Here is a 24,453-nt window from a genome sequence, read left to right as displayed (position 1 = left end):
TTCGAAGTTATCTAAGCAGGGTAAGATAATGGTTAAAGAAAATAATTTGAAAATATGAAGTTAGTGGCAACTCTAGAAGAAGGGCCTTTTATGTAAGTGCGCATACTTAACAGACTGGGACTAAGAAGTACGAGGGATTAGTTCCCGTGGCCTTTGTTTGGTACCGACAAGAGGAGTTACTAGCCAAAATGTCTCGGGGAGGGGGCAATAGATTTTTATAAACTGGTTGATCATTTTTACAGACTAATTTGAGTAATATTGGTATTAAAATAACTTGAAAAAAACTCGCATTCGTGATCTTTCTTCTCAAAAACAGTAATATTTCTACAGTTTTGTGGATAGAAGGTTGAGACCCCCACAGTAGGGTTATTTAATATATTGAATCTGTTGGTGTTATTCTCATTATGATGAATTGTCTTTTCTTGGTGTTTTCCCCATTTTTTGAGCATCAGGCATATTTTCTCAGGCTCTTGGCGTTTGATGTGTAACATTAAACTTAATGAACTTTATATTTGGAATCAGCATTAAAAACCAACTCTTTTGATGTATTAGCTGTTATCAAAGTTCCTTTTCTTAGACTTACAAATGTTATCAAAATTCGACTTTATAGAGTTTGGTTGCTATTTGCCTGCATTGGCCTTTACTTACAGTTCTTTATCACTGACTTTTTAATTCTACATCATTTGTGCTACGTGTATTTTGGAATTCAGGTGAAATTTCCATGATACTGTTTTTCCTTCGTTCTTTTTAGTGTCTTAATTTCCTTTGGCTGTTCAATTTTACATTTATGGAAAATATTCCAACGGTGGATTTTCCGGGGAAGTGAATTTTCCAGGGGCAGTATGCTAGGCCTCGTACTACGTATATGCTGCATTTCAAATTGAGATGAATAGCATAGAATGACTTAACAATATCTAAGACGTTATCAATTCATAGAGCAAGGTTGAAAATGGTGCGTGGCACATCTAACTTAAAAATTAGAAAGATTTGTTCAATATTTGTTTTTATTATTTGAATTGCATCGGCGGTTTAAAACCAAAATTTCTTGAAAAAAGGCCTGGAAGGTTTAAAAACGTATGTTTGATAATGGAGTAGGTGTATGAGGGGGAAGGGAGTTCAAAAAGTGCTAAGTCAGTTTTGAACTTAACAGGACAAAATTTTATATATTTAGGTGATTTTCGAATACATTGTTTTCATTCTTTGTGTTAAAATATTGCCCCCTCCCTACCGTCTGGGAGTAAGAGACAATTTGTTTGGGTGCTGATCTTTCCAGGTCCTTTTTAGGGACGTTGTGGGAAGGCTGTCCTTATGTATTTCTGTAAAAATTGTTTTTCTGAAAAAAAATATAAAAATACAGCTTCGTATACTCTTCCTCTGTTTTCTTGCCCTTCATATTTAGTTCCATTTTTTATAACGACTTTATACAAATTTCCCGTTTTGGCCTAATTCTTTTAAATTTGTGTAATTTAACACACAATTTTTTTTTCTTTTGATGGAAATTTGATTACTTAGTTTAATTCTGAAGAGAGAAGATACAGAGTTTAACTTAAATCCTGAAATGGCAAAAACACAAAGTGATGTATCTGTTGTCCCTTGTCAGCTGAACTGGAGTTGGCAACCCTGTCTGAAAAAATTGAGACATTGTAGGTGCTGCGAGTCATCGGCTCTAAACTTCCGGGAGCTATCACCACTTTTACTCAGGCTGAGTGTAATGCCATTGACCTTATCGCGTCTTTGGGAAATTCTTGTCTGTTGTATGAGGTATTGCTCGTATATCTGTTAATGATTCTATTTCCAAAAAAAAAAAAAGTATCACGCACATACGCAAGGGGAGGAAATCTTAACATCTATGTTCTGACAAAATCTTGATATTTGTTCTATGAACTCTTTTTTCCCATAAATTGCCTACTTTCGATGTTTTTTTTGCATTTGTGCCCCTATCCCCTAAAAGTCCTACTTATGTGCCTGAAAAGCATATTATCGTATAAAATTTGCTGTAAATCTTGTTATAGAAAGGGGGAAATAGAAATTATGTTTTCAATAAATACATGTCATTTTTTAAAGAAGGCCTCTTTAATTGACGCCTTGGCTACCTTATTTTTCCTTTATTTCTCAATATCAAAATTTGCGTCATCTGTAATTAAATTTTAACTATTAGTTGATATGCATCTTTTATGTTTTTATTTAGGGACCTTTTGCTTCACGAAGGTGTCAATAGTCGTGTAGCTCGGCCCTTGGTCCGTTGTTATTGGGGACTTGAAACTGGTTGCGATAAGAAGACTACAGACTTACTTGAAATTGTCGCAGATATACGGGAACCTCTTGTAAGTAACCTCCTTTTTTCTGTTAACCTCCTTGTAAGTAACTTCTTTTGTCTGTTAATCTCCTTGTAAGTAACCTCCTTTTTTCTGTTAACCTCCTTGTAAGTAACCTCCTTTTTTCTGTTATTTTGTGATTTTATCAATATGTCAACTTCGGCATTTTCTGACCACTAAAGAGAAGAAAACAAAGAAAAAATTAGGTGTTATTATCAATTAAAGTCAACGAACGATTTTTGACGGCTGTAGCACAGATTAGGTTTCACCAGAAAAATCTAAAATCAGCATTAAAATGCGAGTCTTTTGATGTAGCTATTGGTATCAAAAATCCATTTTTTTAGAGTTTTGGTTACTATTGAGCCGGGTCGCTCCTTACTACAGTTCGTTACCACGAACTGTTTGATACCTCACTCCTAGCAAAACACAAGAACCGAAATGTTTTTCAATTACATTGACTATCTAACAAAACTCGCCCATTGGATTGGATAACTCTCCGCCCGTGCAATGTCATTGGATATCGTCAACCTTTAGGAAACTAAATCATCTTATCTGATGGCTTTTGAGGTTTCCAAAAATATTGAAGTAAGGAATCTGCGTAAGCATAAATAATTCGTGGTCTTAGTCTTATTCTAAGATTTAAAAAACAACAAAAGGTGTTATTTTACCAGTACACACTTCGGCTATTTTCTGTTAAAGATTTGAAATATTGTAGCAATAACTGTTTTTTTTACCGTGCATAAATGTTCAATCTTCATTTAAATTCCGAGATTGGAGAATTTTTTTTTTAGATTTAGTATTCTGAAAAAAAAATATACGTGTGTCATTAATTCTGATAATTTACCACATTCTAGTTAGAAGGAGTCCTCCCAAAGCCCTTGTCGCTTCGTGGGGATAATCGAGTGATAATACCTCTAACACAGTCAATAAAGAACCTATACACAAAATATTGTTTTAAATGCACTACCGGGCATTGAATCGCTCGCAGGATTATAACTCACAAAACGTACAACTACAATTCATCCGTTGCTCATAAAAGGAGTAGAGAAGTATTACTTGTTAGCTGAAACCCCAATTCAGGTTGCAACAGCTACTACTTTGCCCATATATGAATGTTCAATCTTTCATTTAATTTTCATGGCTAAACTATGACCCAAATAAAAGGAGTTAGTAAAGGATTTATCAAACAGTTCTCGGTAACGAACTGTAGTAAGGAGCGACCCGGCTCAATAGTAACCGAAACTCCAAAAAAAACGTTTTTTACTGTTTTAAAAAGTAGAGTTGAGAGAAAGAGTCAAACTTTAGCATAAAGAGCGGGGTGTTGAGGAGGGAACAGCCGCTTTCATATACGGAGTAATTTCTGTTCGTTTTCAGTTTTAATGTCGCTCCTTACATTCAGTTAAAAAAAACTTGTTTTTTTTTATTTAATAAATGTGCCAGAACTATAGCCTCTAATTTCCAAATGAAATGCAAAATCAGTGGAGCTGAATCATTGGCTGGAGGTCATCATCTTTAGTCTATGGAATATAGGATTATAATATCGACTAAGGATTATAATATTGACTCGCAAAGCATTATTTCAACACGCAAAATCGTATAACTATAATTAGTCTGTTGTTCGTAAAAGTGGCAGAGAAATATTACTTATTAGATGAAGCCCGAATTCAAATTGCAACAGCTATTACTTTGCTCATGTACAAGAGTTCAGTATTTCATTTAATTTTCATGGCTAGGCTATGATGCGTTTCAGAAGTTTCGTAGAGAAATTCCATCTTTATCCAAACCTTTAAAGGTAACCGAACGCTCATGTTGCTAGTTGCTTAAATTAAATTTTGCTAAAAATAAATGTCAAGCTAGTAAAAAGTGAACAGTAGTTGTTGATTCTGAATACCAGACAGTGGTGTGTTGTGTACTCTCTTAGAGTCCTAACAATGGGTCTATGTCTTGGTCTAGGCCTATCTGGGTATTGCTAGTAGGGTATTGCTCTCTCTGGTATTGCTATTAGGCCTATCTCGTATTGCTAGTTGCTTAAATTAAATTTATTAAAAATAAATGTCAAGCTAGTAAAAAGTGAACAGTAGCTGTTGATTCTGAATAACAGACAGTGGTGTGTTGTGTACTCTCTTAGAGTCCTAACAATGGGTCTATGTCTTGGTCTAGGCCTATCTGGGTATTGCTAGTAGGGTATTGCTCTGTCTGGTATTGCTATTAGGCCTATCTCGTGTTGCTAGTTGCTTAAATTAAATTTGTTAAAAATAAATGTCAAGCTAGTAAAAAGTGAACAGCAGTTGTTGATTCTGAATACCAGACAGTGGTGTGTTGCGTACTCTCTTAGAGTCCCTGGTCTAGCAATGGGGAGGGCTCTGCAGAATACTTTTACATTGTTATTATTTACCACATAATTTATTTAGTTTATGTCTAGTGATTGTCAAGAATTTTTTTTTCTAGGAAGGTGAGGAAAGAAGAGACCCAGAAACCTTATCCAAATGTCTAGAGATCATTGGCGAGATCCTTCGATTTCCCCAGATTAAATCCCTTTCCCCCGGAATCCAAAGTTTTTTCGATATGTTTATCCTACAATGTGTTTCACATAGCGATCCAGAGGTGAGACACGCTGCTATTCAAGACATGGGGATATATTGCACTCTTTCTGAGCAACTGGCACAGGATCACTCTTCCATGATGATTGAGGTTAGTGTTTCTGATTATTATTATTTGAACTGCTATCCTCTTTATTGAGAGGATAGAATTTTGTTATCAAACCTAATCAGCTCACTCATATATTCAAGCTAGGTCAGCGAATATAATTCAATTGATCTCTATAATACGGATAGTGGAGTGTATACTTTAGAAATTGTGTGTTGTTGTTCTTTGTGTTGATAATATGTTATGTTGTGTTATTGTGTTGTTTGTTGATGATACGTTTAGTGGAGTGCATACTTTAGAAATTGTATATTTTGTTTTCTGCGTTGATAATAAGGTGTGTTGTGTTAATGTGTTGTTTGTTGATTTTTTCTTTTTTTAATTACAAATAATTTATTCCGGAATATCAAAATAAATAATCCCAATATATAAGACTATAAATTAAAATGAGTGGGGAAATATTGTGGAATGATTTCCTGTATCGCTATGTTGCTCCGGGGTTGTATGGCTGTAGCTTGTTGCGGTGCCGGATGTCGTGCTTGTTTTGTGTAATATTCGGTGGTAGGATATCGCAATGCTTCTGTGATTAGAGAAGGCCATGTCCGAAGCCCATTAAAAGTTCGTGCCACCTTGTTTCAAGCGTTGTTAGACCTGACAGAACAAGACATTCTTCATAAGGTAACAGTGTATTCCCCAAAATCACTCGCAATGCACGCTTTTGTACTCCCCCAAGTTTGTTAGTTTGATCTTTTGTGAGAGCAGCGTGCCAGACTGGACAGGCATATTAGTCGATGATACGGTTAGTGGAGTGTATACTTTAGAAATTGTCTCTCGCTGTTCGTTGTGTTATGGTAAGTGTGTTGCTTGTTGATGATATGGTTAGTGGAGTGTATACTTTAGAAATTGTGTCTCGCTGTTCGTTGTGTTATGTTAAGTGTGTTGTTTGTTGATGATATGGTTAGTGGAGTGTATACTTTAGAAATTGTGTCTCGCTGTTCGTTGTGTTATGTTAAGTGTGTTGTTTGTTGATGATATGGTTAGTGGAGTGTATACTTTAAAATTGCGGGTCGTTGTTCTTTGTGTTGATAATACGTTATGTTGTGTTAATGTGTTGTTTGTTGATGATACAGTTAGTGGAGTGCATACTTTAGAAATTGTATGTCGTTGTTCTTTGTGTCGATAATACGTTATGTTATGTTAATGTGTTGTTTGTTGATAATACGGCTAGTGGACAGGATAGTTCAGAAATTGCATGTTGTTGTTCTGTGTGTAGAGAATAAGTTGTGCTGTGTGTTGCTTTAATGGTTTGTTTATTGATCATACGGTTAGAAGAGAGAGAATACTTTAGAAATTGTGTGTTATTGTTCTATGTGTTGAGATTGCTTTGTGTTGTGCTTCGTGTTGTGCTAATATGTTGTCTGTTGATAATATGGCTAGTAGAGGAGGTACTTTATGTTGATAAAACGTTTTATTCTGTTGTGTGTTGTGTTGATGTGTTGTTTATTAATAAACATACTTTAGCGGAGAGGATAGTGGAGATAAATTATGTGTTGTTGTTTTTTGGGCTAGTAATACGTTGTGTTGTGTGCCATGTTAATGTGTTGGTTTTGATACGGTTAGTGGAGAAGATATTTTAGAAATTGTGTAGTTGTTCTTTCTGTTGATAAGACGCTGTGTTGCGTTGTATCAATGTGTTGTTTATTGATAAAGTGATTAGTGGAGAGGATACTTTAGAAATGGTGTGTTGTTGGTTTTTCTGTTGATAATACGCTGTTTTGCGTTGTGTCAATGTGTTGTTTATTGTTAAAGTGATTAGTAGAGAGGATTAGTACTTTTTAGTAGAGAGTGATTAGTACTTTTGAAATTGTGTCTTGTCATTCTTTTTTTTTTTTCGAGACGGCGAGAAAGGAATTGTGTTTTAGTTATCTCTTATTAATTCTCGCTGACTCAGGTTCATTTATTACACATAATATATTGTAATGAATAAATAGTTAGAAATATCTGGCAGAGAGGCAAATTCGTAACGCACAGGTTAAAACGAAAAATTTAGTTAATGAAATAAACAAATAAGTGGATCTTTAATCGAAATTAAAGACTTGGCAACCAAAAAGAAATAAGAATAAGAACAACTTACCACATTACGGTAGACATCCGACCAACAAAAAAGAAAAAAACATCAAAAACAGCCTAAATAACAGCAGGACAAAAGGGTGGTAACAAGACCCGAGACAGATCAATAAAACAAGAGAAAAACAACTAATAAGTAATTATCTTATAGATTTTATTTTTTAACCTTCCCCTTGTTATTTAAGTATTTGATTGATAAGAGAGTTCATTTATTTTAAAATCGGTATCGCAACGTGAATGATTCCTGTGAAGGGTTACCCACTTTAAAATATAGTGTATACAAGGTGATTGTGTGCCACGCCTTGCGGAAGTGTGCCACGATTACTGTGAAATGTGCCATCTGCAACACGAAGAGAAGGGCCTTGGTGGAAGTGTATCGAGTGAGGTGAAATAAGTGGCTTTTGGAGATACACTCAAAGTGGAATTCTAAAGTCGTTGAGAGTGATCGACCCTTGGGTTCGCTGTGTCAGTTTTAACACCAAAAGATATTTAGTAGCTTACATAGTTCTTTGTCTTGATGTGCTTTTCCGACACGAGGTCTAATTTTTCGACCTAACCCTCTAAAGCTTAAATATATTGCTTAGAAAAAAATTTAGTTAAACCATTGAAGTTGTAATGATTGTAACCAGAGAGACAATAATACTATGACAAAAAAAAATTGGAAAAATAGCATCAAAAGTAGGGATATCGAAGTGTCGGTTGTTAAAACCGTACCCTCATGTAAAGGGGTGTGCTTCCAAACAATGCTATTTTATTTTTAAAACCAATGGGACTAAAAATCTGAATATATTGTTTGAAAAATAAGTACATTCAGGCATAGAATATGCAATAAATGTGTACAGAGGAATCGATAGATTCCTCTGTATAGAGTGATCGATAATATGATAAAAAAGGAAAAATAGTAGAGAGCTTAGGATTTGGAGGGGAACCCGTTTTTAAGTTCCCACAAACCCTCTTATAGACGTGTTTGCATCCAAACTGTGTTATTTTACTTCAAAACTATTTGAAGTGAAAGTTTAAATAGTTAAAAAAAAGTATATTAATAAGAAAAACATTTAATGATCAGGTGAGCCACTTCATGAAAATTTAGAGGGGGGAAGAAAAGTTTTTTTCAATTGTTTTCAAATGATGGTACAATTGAAGCATTTTCCAAAGTATAGGGGAGGGGATTTAATTTGATATTTGCTCGCGGAGAGATTGGCCCCAGGGACTTTCTTGTTTAAGTTTAGAAAAATACCTTTTTTTGGGGAATTCTCATTAAAAAAATGGCCGTTTTAAGTACTTTCCTTGATGAATATTCAAAAAAATTGCCTTTGTCTCACTCTAGGTTTGAAAAAGGCATTTCCCGTTCCCTAATTTCCGTGAATTGACACTACTGCTTAATGATACAAAACACACATTTACTTGAATGAGGGCGTGCCCTAACGTGATTTCCCTTCATCAAAGAAAACAGACAATGTCTTGGCAACTAGTCTTGTGTACTGAACACAGAAAATTAGCACCTAATGCAGATGAATATTAATACCAATTAATATTCTTTTAGTGCTAGCAATGTAAATGAAAATATAGGTAAACTATAAATAAAAAAAGAAAGGAAAGTAAAGCAAACCCATGACTCTGCGTGTTCAAATAGGGATCATCAGAGCACTAGCCTATGAAAATACTAAAAGGCATTTTGCGTCTGTTTTAACATCTGATAAGACCATATGAAAAATATTTACCTGATAAAAAAAGAAATAATGAAAAACTGACAAACCATCAAAACAGCTGTATTTTCGCCTCTCGTCTGTGTTCATTCCCTTTGTAGAATTTTTCTAAGTCAGTTGTTGTTATTAATGCCTAATTTTATGAATTTTATAGTTTGCAAGAGTCGACCCATTTCCTGTGATTCGCCTAACAGCAATTAAAATTCTGTTTGACCTCGTTTGTCTTTATGGGGTCAATTTGTTCAATTGTGATGCTGACAATGAGGAATCTATGAACACTCTTCCATCATTGACAGATAGCAAGAAGACTCCGGACATATCGGAATTTCTTATTAGTCTCCTAGAAAATGAGGTAAGGACTCTTCTGTGTTTTACTCATGTTCTTTTATTTCTCTTTATATATGTTTGTATGTATTTTCACTTTTAAGTCTCACTTCACTCACTCACTTCGCTTCTTTTAACTGTCTTAGAAAATGGGGTAAGGACTGTTCTGTGTTTTACTCATGTTCTTTTATTTCTCTTTATATATGTTTGTATGTATTTTCACTTTTAAGTCTCACTTCACTCACTCACTTCGCTTCTTTTAACTCTATTAGAAAATGGGGTAAGGACTGTTCTGTGTTTTACTCATGTTCTTTTGTTTCTCTTTATATATGTTTGTATGTATTTTCACTTTTAAGTCTCACTTCACTCACTCACTTCGCTTCTTTTAACTCTCTTAGAAAATGGGGTAAGGACTGTTCTGTGTTTTACTCATGTTCTTTTATTTCTCTTTATATATGTTTGTATGTATTTTCACTTTTAAGTCTCACTTCACTCACTCACTTCGCTTCTTTTAACTCTCTTAGAAAATGGGGTAAGGACTGTTCTGTGTTTTACTCATGTTCTTTTATTTCTCTTTATATATGTTTGTATGTATTTTCACTTTTAAGTCTCACTTCACTCACTCACTTCGCTTCTTTTAACTCTCTTAGAAAATGGGGTAAGGACTGTTCTGTGTTTTACTCATGTTCTTTTATTTCTCTTTATATATGTTTGTATGTATTTTCACTTTTAAGTCTCACTTCACTCACTCACTTCGCTTCTTTTAACTCTCTTAGAAAATGGGGCAAGGACTGTTCTGTGTTTTACTCATGTTCTTTTATTTCTCTTTATACATGTTTGTATGTATTTTCACTTTTAAGTCTCACTTCACTCACTCACTTCGCTTCTTTTAACTCTCTTAGAAAATGGGGTAAGGACTGTTCTGTGTTTTACTCATGTTCTTCTATATCTCTTTATATATGTTTGTATGTATTTTCACTTTTAAGTCTCACTTCACTCACTTACTTCGCTTCTTTTATCTCTCTTAGAAAATGGGGTAAGGACTGTTCTGTGTTTTACTCATGTTCTTTTATTTCTCTTTATATATGTTTGTATGTATTTTCACTTTTAAGTCTCACTTCACTCACTCACTTCGCTTCTTTTAACTGTCTTAGAAAATGGGGTAAGGACTGTTCTGTGTTTTACTCATGTTCTTTTATTTCTCTTTATATATGTTTGTATGTATTTTCACTTTTAAGTCTCACTTCACTCACTCACTTCGCTTCTTTTGATTCTCTTAGAAAATGATTTTACTCATGTCCTTTTTTCATTATTTTGAAACTATATCCTGTCATTTTAAAGTTGAATTGGCATTGATACCCATATTTACTCGTGCCAAGCTATGCTATGCTAACTATACTTCAAAATCTTTTCGAATATTCAAGATATATATGGTTGTGTCAGTTTCCACTTAACAGATTTAAGCAGTCTGGTTTCATTTACACTGTCCTTGGTACTTTGATATATTTGCTTATTATTAGTTCTTTTCAAGACGACTACCACTGGACAAATTATAGATAACTAGGCTATAAAGGTGGCTTTATGGCAGGGGGGGTAGAGGGGACACTTGCCACGGGTGCAGAAATCTATAGGCGCAAAATTCCAAATAAATAATCTAGTGATTGTAATCATTTTGTAATTTTTGAAATTTTAGGAACGCAAAGATTAGGAGCAATCAATTGGGACGTGATAATTAATGATGTTGCAGAGGATGAAGTGTGAGAAAAGTCAGATTTATTTAAATGAAAAGTTTTATTAATAAATAAAAATTCTATTGATAAATATTTTTTTTTAATTTGACCTGACAATTTTTTAGAGACAGGGGGGGGGGCTAATAAAAATTTTGTCTCAAGTGCAATAAAAGTCAGAATCATCACTGCTAAGCTATTCAGCTTATTACTGTATTTGTTGCTATAGAGGCCCGCTACTGTATACTATTCATATAGATAAGTTGAAACCACAAAGTGGTGAAAGAGAAATTGTAATCACTAAACTAGAGGACACATTGTTCCTCAAGAGTTTAATTAATTTACCGATGTTGTTATAAATTGTTTCATTTTTGTAATTTATTTTTATTGCGTCCACCAACCCTACAAATTATCGTTTTTACGGGAGACTAATAATCGGCAGGCCTGGCAACAGGTAGACAGTCTATTGACCAGACTTACCATTTTCTGGTTAGTGAATACAGTAAAAAAGAAAAAAGAAGGATAATGGGTTACATAGTAATTGTATCTCTATTCTAATTTCTTCTAGGATCAAGTTTTACTCTTCTAAGACCTTTTTGATCTATTGAAACTGGGTCTACAAAAAAAAACTAATGAATTAAATGACGAAATGCACAATTCATATGCGGAATTCCCTCTTTAAAATTTGTATAAGTGATGACTCTCAGAAGGAGCCGGGATTAACTAATTTATTAATAAAATTATACTATATTAATAACACTTATTTCTTCACATTATATTGGTTATTCTATATTAATTATGAACTGTACTAATTGTAATTTATTTGCTAAAATTAACTTGTTATTCGTTGTAATTCAAAGATTGAGCTCAATGCCATATCCTAGATTTTTTTCGCCTTTTTATATAATTAAGTGGGGTATAGTTGGAGCCGTATTTAGTAGGACATTTTCGAAAAAAGGCACAACCTGAAAACCAACAATAGTGCAACACCCTGAACAATTTTGGAAATAACAGTTTGTTTTCGAAAAATAGTTTTTTAGTTTCTTTTTTGACTGATTCGCATAAAAATTCAAGCAGAGATAGGACACCAACTGCATCCATGTCAGGGAGTGGTGTTGTATTTATTTAAATGTTTGCACATACACATTTATGTGAAAAAAGTGATCTTTTTTTATGTGAGACTTGTTTAGAATTGTAAAATATGGAATACTCCTCCAAAATTGTAATAATCCAACTGGGAATAAAGACTACTTGTGGAACCACAGATAATAAATACACTGACAACATATGTTATATACAGTATGTCGTGTGTTGTATACAATATGTTGCATGTTGTATATACACCATATGTTGCATTGGCATTTACTAAAATGTATGTTTGTTCTGTTTTAGTCTTCAGATATGCAGAAAATAGTAATCGAAGGTTTGTGCAAGGTGCTTTTGGCTGGACGGATGCGGTCGCCTGTGCTCTTATCAAGACTTTTGCTGCAATGGTATCACCCATTAACTTCAGGGGAAGAGGCTGGACATATTCTTGGTAACTTATTTTCACCGTTTAAAAGGATTCTTGTTTTGTATTACGAACTATTTTTGTATTTTTCAATAGCTTCAGCTACAATAGCTTCTGTCTACTTTTTAAGAGGTAGTGTGAAATTGGCATTCAGAAGCAGTGTTGCCATATTGGCTTATTTTCCGCCAGACTGGCTTATTTTGATAGTGACTGACGGGTAAATGGCTTGTGATACCCTGTATTTGTGTTGTGGCCAGGGCTTGTGTTTGCATATAAAAAACGTTGTCTGGCTTATTTGGCTGGTGATTTCAAAGGCTCTGTCTTATGTTTTGTGTCACCATCTGGCAACACTGTCAGAAGTATCTGTATCTATAAGAAAAATATCTTCCCTTCACTAGCTTGAGAGGATTTAAAAACCTGTTTTAGATTCTGATTGTCACCTACTACTAACAGGAAATTTGCTAAATAGGAAAAACTGTTGTTTTGGATGAAAAGTATTATGAACTACAGGAAAAGATAAAGGAAACCTAAGAATTTTGGGAAGCTCAGGGTATCCATCCACTAACGTAAGGGGAAGAGGCAGGGAATATTCTTGGTTACTTTTTTTCGCCAACTGACAAGTTTTTTTTTTTTTTATGGATTTGGCTACTACCTCTACAGATTCATCTATGATAGATGGAGGTTCACCTATGAACAACCTGGGTTCACCTATGAACAACCTGGGTTCACCTATGAACAACCTGGGTTCACCTATGAACAACCTGGGTTCACCTATGAACAGCCTGGGTTCACCTATGAACCTATGAACAACCTGGGTTCACCTATGAACAACCTGGGTTCACCTATGAACAACCTGGGTTCACTTATGAACAACCTGGGTTCACCTGTGAACAACCTGGGTTCACCTATGAACATCCAGGTTCACCTATGAACCTGGATTTGCACATTTGTAAAGCTGGATTTACTAAACTAGATTTGCACTAAGTGCGACAAATTCTTTGTTAAAAGCAAAGTATAAATATTAAACAGTAGCGAAAATTTGGTTCAGAAATGGGACATACCATAGTACGTGGAAAAGGAAGTTACCAACAAGTCAGAGCAATAGCTTCACAGCAATAGGTCTCCCATAATCGCAATATAATTCGCAAAAAGTTTTTCAATGCGCTTGTGTGACGGCATGACTAAAACTAGTGGCGGAAGGGAGGGGGATAAATATATATTTTTTTAATCTAAGGGCGGGGGGATATATTGTTGTTTTTTCAATGAGAGTATCGAATAGGCAATTTTTCAACGAAAATACCGAAAAAGTTCGCAATTTCGGATGAAGAGGGTGGGGGGGGGGTATCTTGGGGTATAATAGAAATCTAGTGGCGCCTAAACTTTAAAGTGGCTCTTAAATTTAAGAATTGAAAACTACTGGCAATAGTGACAGTGGGACGTTTTCCGGTAGAGCTAGCAATATTCTAAACGAGATCAACAATAGTTTGTTGGAATTGGAACGAGTCGAGTTTCAAATATTTGGTGGTAACGAACTGTAAATAAGGGCCAACTCCGCCCAACAATAATTGAAACTCTAAAAAACAGACTTTTACCAATAGATACATTAAAAGAACTATTTTTTTCATGGTGATTCCAAATATATAAAGTTCATTTAGTTTATTTTAGTTATCTATCAAAAGATATGAGCTTGAGAAAATTAGCCTGATTTTTGAAAAAGGGGGAAATACCCCCTAAAAGTCAAGGAATCTTAACGAAAATCGTACCGTCAGATTCAGCGTATCAGAGAACGCTACTGTAGACGTTTCAAACTCCCATCCGAATTTTTTTTTTTTTTCCAGCGGTGGTCGTATCGAACCTATGGTCCTAGAGAAGAGTCATTGACCGGGAGAGAAGATTAAAAGCTATACTGTACTTTTAAGTGACCAATAGATTAAAAGGCAACTATCCCCACTCGCACGGCCCCTTTTTCCTCAAAGTCTTCCGATCAAAATTTTTAGATAGATTTTGTTCAGTGTAGTTGAAAGGTCAAATAACCATACCTCTGGGGGTAATATGACCCCCCCAAAGGCCCTGGGGAAAAACCAGTAAGTTATGAAAATTTCCCCTTTTTTACATACACTATTTATTATAGGGAAGAATACAGACATTTTTCGGGAAGGAGGAATTTTCTGAGGTGAGGGAAATTTCCGGAAATGAACTGTCAAGGATAAATTTTACACAGAGGAATTTGTTGGAATTCCTTTACGAAATTCTTTTCATTTGTCTTACTTTCTCTTTGGAGACTCAATTTTACTTGTGGGGATGTTTGGGAGGAAATTTTAAAATGTCAAATTCATGTAGGAGAAAATGTCCATGGGAGGGGGATTCCCAGGAAAAATTTCCCTAGAGGAGGAATTACTTCTATGACTTACGTAATGATCAGAAATGAAATGAAAAACAAGTCTTTTTTTTTCAAATGAAAGTAAGCTTAGGAGAATTTTTCGGATTGAATTGTCCACAAGAAATTTTCCTGGGAGAACTTTCGGTGAGGGTGGGATTATCCAAGGGTAATTTTCTAGAAGAAGGGATTTTTACGCGGTATATGGTGAATCCAATCAGGGATACACCTCGAAATTCAGCTGATTGGGGACGAAGGGCTCTCACTTATTATTGTGTAGTTTTTCTCTGATTTATTCTTTAATGCAAATAGTCTTACACACAATGCTTGTTCCTTGTGAAGTAAGTTCACTTAGAGTAAGACAAATGCCAAAGCTAGACTTAAGGAAGAGAGAAAATTGAAAGAGAAAAATTGAAGGAAAAGAGAAAAGAACAAAAAGGCAGAAAAGAATAAGAATGAAAAACAAGAAGGGATAAGGATTGAAAAAAAAACTGAAAGGAAATAAATAGATAAAATATTTTTTGTTGGACTGTTAGGTAAAAAATGAATTTTATGGAATGGTGTTTTGGGAACTACGTTTGAACAGTTGTATGTTATGTGCACCCAAGTATTGAAGTATATTACATATAATTTTGTTGAGTAGGTGAATTGTTTCCTAGCATTGTGAACAAACGAAATAGGCTTTTATACTAGAGAAAATATTTTGCTTTTTTTGTCATATTTTGGATGCTTCGTAATTTAAGAGTTCGCTAGGTAGAAGTTCCGACTAGAAGTGCGCTAGGTCGGGTACGCCCCTCTATCGATCATTTTCCATCGAGTTCTACCAAGCATGTTTTATATGTACATTTTTAGCTAAGCATAAGTTAAAATTTATTTAACACGTTTTTATGGTGTTTTCTTTTCAGGTGTATTTTTCATGACATTCCCTACCATTTCAAAGTCGAATCAAGAACTCTTTGCTGAAGCCTTCAAACCTGCCTTGAACACCATAGTTAATGCACCTATACATTCCCCGCTAGCTACTGTAGATTTGGATGAGATTGTCAAGAAAGTTGTCCTCTTTACGTCAAACAGTATCCTGGTCAAAGACGACACTGAGGTAGTTATTTGTATTTAATTACTTTCTGGTTCAGTTTTCTGGGAGAAAAGCACAAGGTGTTAGAGTCCATGTGTAACTTTTGAAAGTTTTTAAACAAACCCTTCATGCCACTTCACTAGAACCCGTTTCCCCTTGGGCCTCGTGCAAGACACAGTTATTTGACTTCTCGCTAGTTGAAGTCAGTGCCTGTATTATCAAGCTAAATGTGCCACAGTTGCAGTTTGCAGAAAACTAACTTTGCTTTGACATCAGGTGTTGGCAAGCTCTGTTAAAGGTGAGAGGTCTAGACCCTATTTGATCAGAGAGGTGATCAAAACAAGCCACAAAGATAATTCCCCATTTGATCGTTTGGCAAGTTCTTTTTCCTTTCTTTTATCTTCGTAAGCTTACTTAAAAGTTGTCTCAAGCGTTTCTTTTGCTTCTACAACTGCAGCTCTTTTTGTTCGTCATAGTCCGTCCAGCAGTAGCCTTACTTTAAAACCTTCACAAGTACCACAGCTGTTGTTCGCTGGAGGCTCGAATCCCAAGCTAAAATGTATGTAAAATACTGTTTTATACATTGGTAAGGATCTGGCTTCTCATCTTTATTCGCTATATTTTTTTTCTTACACAAATCGTGTATCTTGGCAACACTCATAATTCGAGGATAAACACTTTTTGCACGAATGCGAACATGAATAGCGCGATTCTTAACATGGGAATGACTTTATATGCTCCTTTATAAAGTGACTTTCAGAATCAGGTGACTCTGTTCTTAGCTGGTCGGACGTAAGTGGTAGCAGGAGTTTGGACACTACCAAAGTCTGTAATTTTGAAATAATACCTTTGATCTCTTTTTTCGTTAATTGAAAATTGGAGGAAAACATTTCTGTCATACTTGTTCAAGCTCAGTACCGTACAATCTGAGACTGTAAGTGTAGAAAGTCTTTCTTTCTCGTCTACAATTAACCGTTTCACGTTTTATTTTTCTCTTCGGTACATGTTTTTTTATTAAACCTGCTAATTCACCCCCGCTCATACTCAACAGTGTCTTCCCGTTTTGAAAAAGATGAAATGCCCGAGGTGACCAGTAATAGGTCCTGGATGACTTGCTATAACAAGTTCTGGCTAATTCCTTATCATATTGTTAGGACTAATAGGTTTCAGTGGACATTTGCCCAAGGAAATCACAGCTAAACATCTTGCTTTAGACCATTACTCTGACACATCTAATGTGTATGGCATGCCCTATGTTGGCTATATTGACTATTACTACAACTAGGCCTTAAATGACAACTGCAAACCTAAATCAGCAGACTATATCCTTTTTCTTAGTATTTTTACTAGTATTGATCATAGTGATGGGTAATTATGTCAGGGAATGTGTCCACGAATTTTAAAAATCAAGTTTGCCAAATCGGGTTAATTTTATTTTTCATCTTCTCCTGGACTTATTCCATTTTGGCATAACGAAATATCCCGAAAAACACTTCTCTTTTTGGAAGTTATCATCAAGTCCAAAGCTGGACTTATTACCCTAACAATTATACCCGACAATAGAAGTTGGCAAGAGAAATCGATTGGTGTTTGTAACCCATTTTCGCGAAAAGGTGACTTAATCTCTTTTTGCTAAATGCAACGGAAGTAGCGACCGTGCTGCGACTGGGTTTGAACTCTTGGCCTCTTATTGCCAAACAGAGCATCAATCCCCTTTGCTACAACAAAAAGGAAAATTAAGAGAGAGAGAGAGAGAGAGAGAGAGAGAGAGAGAGAGAGAGAGAGAGAGAGAGAGAGAGAGAGAGAGAGAGAGAGAGAGAGAGAGAGAGAGAGAGAGAGAGAGCTTGATACCATCTATGTGTCATACACGTTTTAAAGCCTAATTCATCAAAATATTAAGTATCAAAGTGGTTATGGTAATAGATGTGAAATAAAGAGTGGTGCCTCGTCAATGGAAGCCGAAACAAAAAGCGAAAGTTTGAAAGCGATATACAGATCAGAAGAGTCTCCTTTTTATGCTGGTTCTAATATATAACGTTTAAAGTTACCCATCTGAAGTTTTAACATCAGAGAACTTTGTGATTAGAAAGAGAAAAAAAGAGAAAACAAGCCTAAAATGAGGTGTCTCTTGATAAATCCACATTACAAGTACATTAAACTTCAACTTGCCCGAGTTTCCTGAGTTTCTTGCCCTTATCGTTAGGTTTATCGTTAGGAATACAAAATTTAGTGTTTTTCCCGAAAGGACGGTCATGGAGGTGTGTTTATTTGTTCTTTAAATGTGTTTGTGTGTTTCTTTTCTTCATATTGAACCCATGGCTATAGGACATTGGGAAATTCACTCGAATGGATATTTAAAAGTCTTGCACTTTTTTAAAGTAAATGATCTCTTTGGTGACACTACATTTCGTTCTGTAATCAAAACGAAATGAAAATGTAATCGAAATGAAATTGAAAAGATAATTTTGAACCCCCCTAATAATAAGTATATATGTCTTTCCAATTTGTTACTGTGTCAATTACAAGTTTTACCAGTTAGTATATTTTCATTATCTTTTTAGTAGCTGAATTGACAGATTCCGTCGTTTTGTACAACAAGACAAGAATAGCATGAATAGTGCAGGGCACGAGAGGGAGGTATCGAGGGGGTGGCTGCCCCTCTCAAATTTAATGCAGAGGGCTCAACATGACAGGTTTACAATCAAGCATCTTTCTTTTTCTTGCATTTTGTCAGTAAATAGTGTGGGGTACAGGAAAATACGGCTACCCCTCTTGTAGTTGATACAGGCGGCTCTACCCGAACACTTAACGATCAAACTTTTTTTTTCTTTTTCCAGGGGTACACTAACATTCAAGACAACCTTACTCTTGCATTTTGTCAGTAAATACTGCGGGGTACAGAAAAATCCGGCCACCCCTCTTGTATTTGATACAGGCGGCTCTGCCCAAACCCTTAACGATCAAACTTCGTTTCCTTTTTACAGGGAGATACTAACGTTCCTTACTTTTGCAATTTTCTTGTAAATATTTTGGGGTACGGGAACGGGGGCTTCTTCTCTCAAACTTAATTCAGGTTGCCCAGCTGGACTTCTTTACGACCCAACTCATCTACCTTTTCCAGGAGGACACTAACTTCCTTGACGAACTTACTCTCATTTGGTCAGGAAAAAGTGCGTGGCAGAATAGGGTGTAATTTCTTTTCTCTTCTTTAATACAGATGGCTTTACGATCAAATTTCGGTTCCTTTTTACAGGGAGATACTAACGTTCATGACGGCCTAACTCTTGCATTCTGTCAGGAAATATTACATGATGTAGACTCTCTCCTAAGCAGGATTTTAATCAAACACTTAAACTCGCTGCAGCCTGCACTTCCCTCTCGAAGTTGTATCCAAGATATGAGAAGCTTAGTTCGGCAGATCTTACAGGTATGAATTTATAATTATGTAAAATTTGTAAAAGAAAGAAGAGAAAGTCTCCAAATAATAGAAAATATTAAAAATAAAATAGTCTGAATAGTATCTGACCTAAGTTTAAAGATTTGAATCTTAAAAGTTTAAACTTGGGCGAATGAATTGTAGCGAATGCTGGGTGATTTGACTTGGGTCTGAATGATATCAACTATTATTGTTGATTTCAGCTTATTCTTGCCCTATAAAGTTAGAGAAACTTTTGAGGAAAATTGAGTAGAGTTTAAATTTGTAAAAATTCAAATTGTTGTTTAAGTTTCTGCGGATCAAACGTTAAATTCTCTGAAATTGGGCAGATTTGTTCGTATTTTAAACCCATTCCCTGGATATGATATAGTTAGGCTTTGATCTACTTAAGGCCAAGGTAACCTCCAGAACCTAGCCTAGTTTTGAAAATGTCTAAATATGCACATAGTGTTCTTTGAATATATCGAGGTGGAGGAGGAGCCTGTGCAGCTGTGTCAGCCAGTTGTGCTCTTTTGAAAAAGTGGAGCTTTTATCCTCAAACTTATTCAGAGCAAAAGTATATGTAATGTGAAGATATGTAAATAAAAGCAATAGATAAATGAAATAAATAGTGATTACTTGTGTTTGGGTCTTCTGGATTTTATTGGGTATTGCTAGAGGACGTTTTTTTGAAAATATGGACCTTCTTTTCTTATCAGTTTGTTTTAGTTTTTTGGTAAGAAACAATATGCATCCAGTTTGTCAAAACGGTATATCTGCAATTTGTTAGGTGTGAATAAGGGTGTAAATTATACTATCATGTGATAATAATACAAGTTTTCTATGAAAAATCTTCTGCCAATAGGAATTGAACATCTATATTGTAGGCACGTGTCCTAGTCAAATTGATCAGAATGGGTTCTCCAAGGAACATGACCGTTTGGCCTAGGCCCCCATAGATATTGACATTCATAAATATAAAGTTTTGGTACTAAATATAAATTTTAAATATAACTTTTTTGTTAATGGTTGGCTACAATTAGCTGCATAGTGACTCATAATCCTACCAACAGAGCAATAGTAATATCTTTGTCAAAAGAGGTTACGTATCACACTTATGCAGTGTAAAGAGACGATGCTCAAGCAGGGAGACTCGTTTTAGGGATAAAGACTACGTTGTTTAGTTTCTATGTTCCCAATTTGATCTGTACATAGTGGAAGAAAAGGTAAAGAAAGACATTTAAATTCCTCGAATTTTGAAATATTAAGGCTTTTTAAAACAATTGAATTATTAAATTTTCAAGGCTTATTTTTTTAATTATTTACATGAATTTAAACTGATTTAATAATTTAAATTATTCAAATCTTCATAAAATCTCAGTTGTTAAATAATTAAGAAAATTAAATTATCGAATTAATATATAGGCAAAATTAATTTATTAAATTTTCAGTTATTAAATCAACTTAAATTATTGAATTCTTGCATCTTTACCACATACGTAGAAACGATTCTCCCATAGCAAGACTTACTGTAAGAACAGGCGACAGTCTGTTTAGTTGCTAAATTCCTTGAAAAAGAAGCTTGACCGAATGATCGGTGCGAAGTGGATTTAAATATAAAAAAGATGCTGTCGAATTTTGAAACTTTAATGTTTTCTAGAAGAAAAACACATTAAATCATTAAACTTTCAGGTTTAAATTTTAGGTCAAATTGAGATTATTTCCCTTGTAAAACACTTTTTCGACCTTAAAGTGCACAAACTAGGCAAATGCAGAAAGTAGGCATACGAATGGTCCTCAATTTCCAATCATATGGGTTCTTGTTTATAATGATAGCTCCAAATTTACCCCTGCAACTCTAATAATAGCTATCAATTGCAAGAAAAAAATAGGCCTCTTAGTCCTTTTAATTCGATTTTCAGATTCCTGGTTTTCCTTGCTTAAAGTGAAAACTTAGTTTTACGCTATGTTTACTATTCTATAACAAAAAAAATTAAATAAATTTTTCTAAATTAAAATTTAATTTTATTTAAATTAAATTAAAATTGGATTATATGTTAAAATTAAATTTATTTTAAATTAATATTAAAATCAATTCTGAAAGTAATTTACTTTTCAAAAACTAAGTCTGAACCCACCAAGGTCGACTCCCGCCCATTCTGCCCTCCGCCTTCTATCTAACCGGGTAATATAACCCCCTTTGTAATTCATATTCTAATTTTATGGATTTGATACCTTGTACTGCCTTGAAGCCTATTGGATCTTTCCCAGTGTTGATATTTTTGTTTATTTTTTACTCAGAATTTGGCAAATCGTGCATCAATCAAGCTTGTTGAGAAGTTTGACAAAAAATTAGAAGATCGTGAAAAGGTATTGGCCCTTGAGAAGGCTGATTCTGAGTTACTCTCAACTCCGCTTGGTATCGACCGGGCAAACTCGACAACCAACTCAACAGCAACGAATTCAAGTCAAAGTAGACGACAACTTGCGAGTCGGCATCAGCTTTTCTTTGGGATAGATGTAAGTATCCCGTCATGCAGTGATTCTTATTTATTATTTTTTTAAAGTTATATATGGTTTTTCAGTCAATAAAAGACAATTTTTACTAAACCTGCAGAATTCAACTGCACTTTTTTCTTCGGCATTTATTGTGTAGATAGTAAAGGTAAAACAGAAACAACTCCTTGGAGTTACTTTGAACGACTCCTTTCTCCCCTCCCCCTTTCTTGGAAAACTAGAAATTGTTGGCTTAAAAGAGCATTTTTTAACTTTAAGCTGTAATCGCAAAAAAAAAAATAGTTTGGAAGTAAACTTATTTTGATTTTGGACTGCCATAAAGAATAAAAAGAAAATAATAATTATTTGTAATCCGGACCTTTGCATTGTTTTAAAACATAATATTTTGCGTAACTATGTGAAAAGCTTTTCCTAAATCTGTTTTTGTTAATATTTGACACGGCTGACAAAGGGCTATATCCGGCTGAGAATGGCAGATATAATTACTGAAAATTGTTAATGTGATGACTGAGAATAAGCACGGATAATATGATTAATATGGCTAATAACGGCTGAGAAATTATTCAGCCATATATGGCTTATTAATATTTTTTTATGGCTGATGAATATTTTATATGACTAACAAGGGAATTGATTTACAGGCTGACGAGGAAATGGATACTGAAACTGAATTCTCTTCTGAACCAGCTGTTACAAATCCCGGTGTGATTTTGCAAGGGATCCCTCCTCTCAACTGCGAAAAGGAAACAACCATGGATCAAGGTGAGGGAACATTGATATCTAGAAAGAAATTGTATCCATACGTACTCTTCTGGAGGATGAGGAAGGGAGGGTACTGCCGTGCTTGACACTCATACTCATAAACACTCATGTAAAAAATAGTTGAAAGCTTATCTTTCAACCTAATATGTGACAAATCCCGAAAGAAAAATGATAGATCACAATTCAATACGTTTTGTGCTTTGACTTGTTGGATAATGGCTGTTTATCCAACGCGTCATAAATCTGAACAAGACAATTGTTATTTTTGATTGTCACCAAAAGAGTCGTCATCTTTAGATGTCAATGACAACACCTCAAGATGACAGGTAAGTACTTTGTGTGCTTTGGCTCGTTGCATAAGGTCTGTTAGTTCGTCAAAAAACTAAATCGAAGACAATTGTCATATTTGTTTAGGAATCAAAGAATTGTCATCTTTAGATATCGATGAGGACATCTTAAGATGGCAGCTAAGTATATTTTGCGCTTTGGCTCGTTGCATAATGGCTGTTAATTCGTCATAAATCTAAATTAAGGCATTGTTTATCTTTGTATGTCAACAAAACAATTGTTTTCTTTAAACGTCGATGATGACATCTTAAGATAGCAATCAAGTACGTTGTGTGGTTTTATTCAAAACTGTAACAAATCCTGGTGCAATATTGCAAGGGATCCCTCCTCCCAACAGTGAAAAGGAAATAGCCGTGGATCAAGGTGAGGGGACGTTGATATCTAGAAAGAAATCATGTTCACATATTTCCTTCCGGAGATGAGGAAGGGAGGGTGCTGGTGTGCTTAAACACTTAATTGTAGGACTAGTTGAAACCTCATCTTTCACCCTAATATGAGACAAAGTTTGTATGAAAAGCAATCACTGACAATTAAGTACGTCGTGTGATTTAACAATTGTTGTTGACTCGTCAATAATCTGAACTAAGACAATTTTTAGTTTTGTTTGTCAACAAAAGAGTTGCCATCTTTAAATGTCGATGATGACATCTTAAGATGGGAATCAAAGCACATTGTGTGGCTGTAAACTCGTCAAACATTTAGATTAGACTTAACAGAGGATGTTCAGTAGCTATTCATATGTTGAATACCTATTTTGAGTTTGGGAATTATGTACGATTATTTATTTATTTATCTTTAATTTAAGTAATGAAATTAACGAATCTAACATAGAGTCACTGCTAAAAGCCGTTTTCAGGGAATATGAATAAAGAATTATACAAAATTCTATGCTATTTACTTGTTCACATTAACGTTTCGATATGATAATATATAGAAAAATTATATATATTATCGAAAGAGTTTTTTTTTTTATAACTACTGTTTCAATGTTTTAATATTTTTAAGCCTAATTAGGGTATTAAATTAATTTTATATTTAAACATCTTCTTTATTATTTATTATTCATTTTTTTGGCTTGCACCTCCCCTCCGCCTATAAAATACATTGTGAAGCTCACGAAAAAAAAATTTTACTTTTGATTAAAACTCTCGTAAAAGCTTGTAACTGGATCCCCCCAACAATGAAAAAAATTTACTTACCAAAGTAAGTAACCAAAGTTCTATGTTCAATAGATTAACCAAAATATACCTTACCAAATACAGACCTGCCAAAGATACAAACTTATCAAAATATAAAACTTACCAAAGGCATAGACTTACCAAAATATGAAATTCATTAGCTTTTAATGACAATCGGTTTTATGCAATTTCTATAATCAGAGATCCTCGCTTGACTTACGCTTAAAAAAAAAAGGAATTATGCACTCTGATGATTCTCGGAAACATAGGTTGCTGATGCTTCGTGTTAGTGTTTGTATTTTCGGACACGCCGAGCTGCTCGTATAACATCAAATTATCGTGATTGGCTGGTAGTTACCGACATTAACAATTATATAAAGTAAGACATATAGGTCTTACCGACGAATCTTTACTGCCTTAATTCATTGG

The 24,453-nt window shown here is 34.6% G+C and overlaps 1 protein-coding gene across 3 annotated transcripts in view; it reads left to right on the top strand.

The window, feature by feature from the left end:
• Window positions 1–24,453, top strand: part of LOC136025255 (condensin complex subunit 3-like) — a 118,877-nt gene that overhangs the window by 73,680 nt on the left and 20,744 nt on the right. For all 3 annotated transcript variants that reach the window (XM_065701103.1, XM_065701102.1, XM_065701104.1), the window contains 8 exons: window positions 2,189–2,324; window positions 4,764–5,006; window positions 8,946–9,143; window positions 12,235–12,379; window positions 15,635–15,828; window positions 19,058–19,231; window positions 21,521–21,739; window positions 22,378–22,498. In XM_065701103.1, the coding sequence (XP_065557175.1) occupies window positions 2,189–2,324; window positions 4,764–5,006; window positions 8,946–9,143; window positions 12,235–12,379; window positions 15,635–15,828; window positions 19,058–19,231; window positions 21,521–21,739; window positions 22,378–22,498 (1,430 nt within the window). The remainder of the gene's footprint in view (window positions 1–2,188; window positions 2,325–4,763; window positions 5,007–8,945; window positions 9,144–12,234; window positions 12,380–15,634; window positions 15,829–19,057; window positions 19,232–21,520; window positions 21,740–22,377; window positions 22,499–24,453) is intronic.

This window comes from Artemia franciscana, chromosome 3 (assembly GCF_032884065.1).
Source record: "Artemia franciscana chromosome 3, ASM3288406v1, whole genome shotgun sequence".
Taxonomy (NCBI): domain Eukaryota; kingdom Metazoa; phylum Arthropoda; class Branchiopoda; order Anostraca; family Artemiidae; genus Artemia; species Artemia franciscana.
This window is presented reverse-complemented; position numbering and strand designations above follow the sequence as displayed.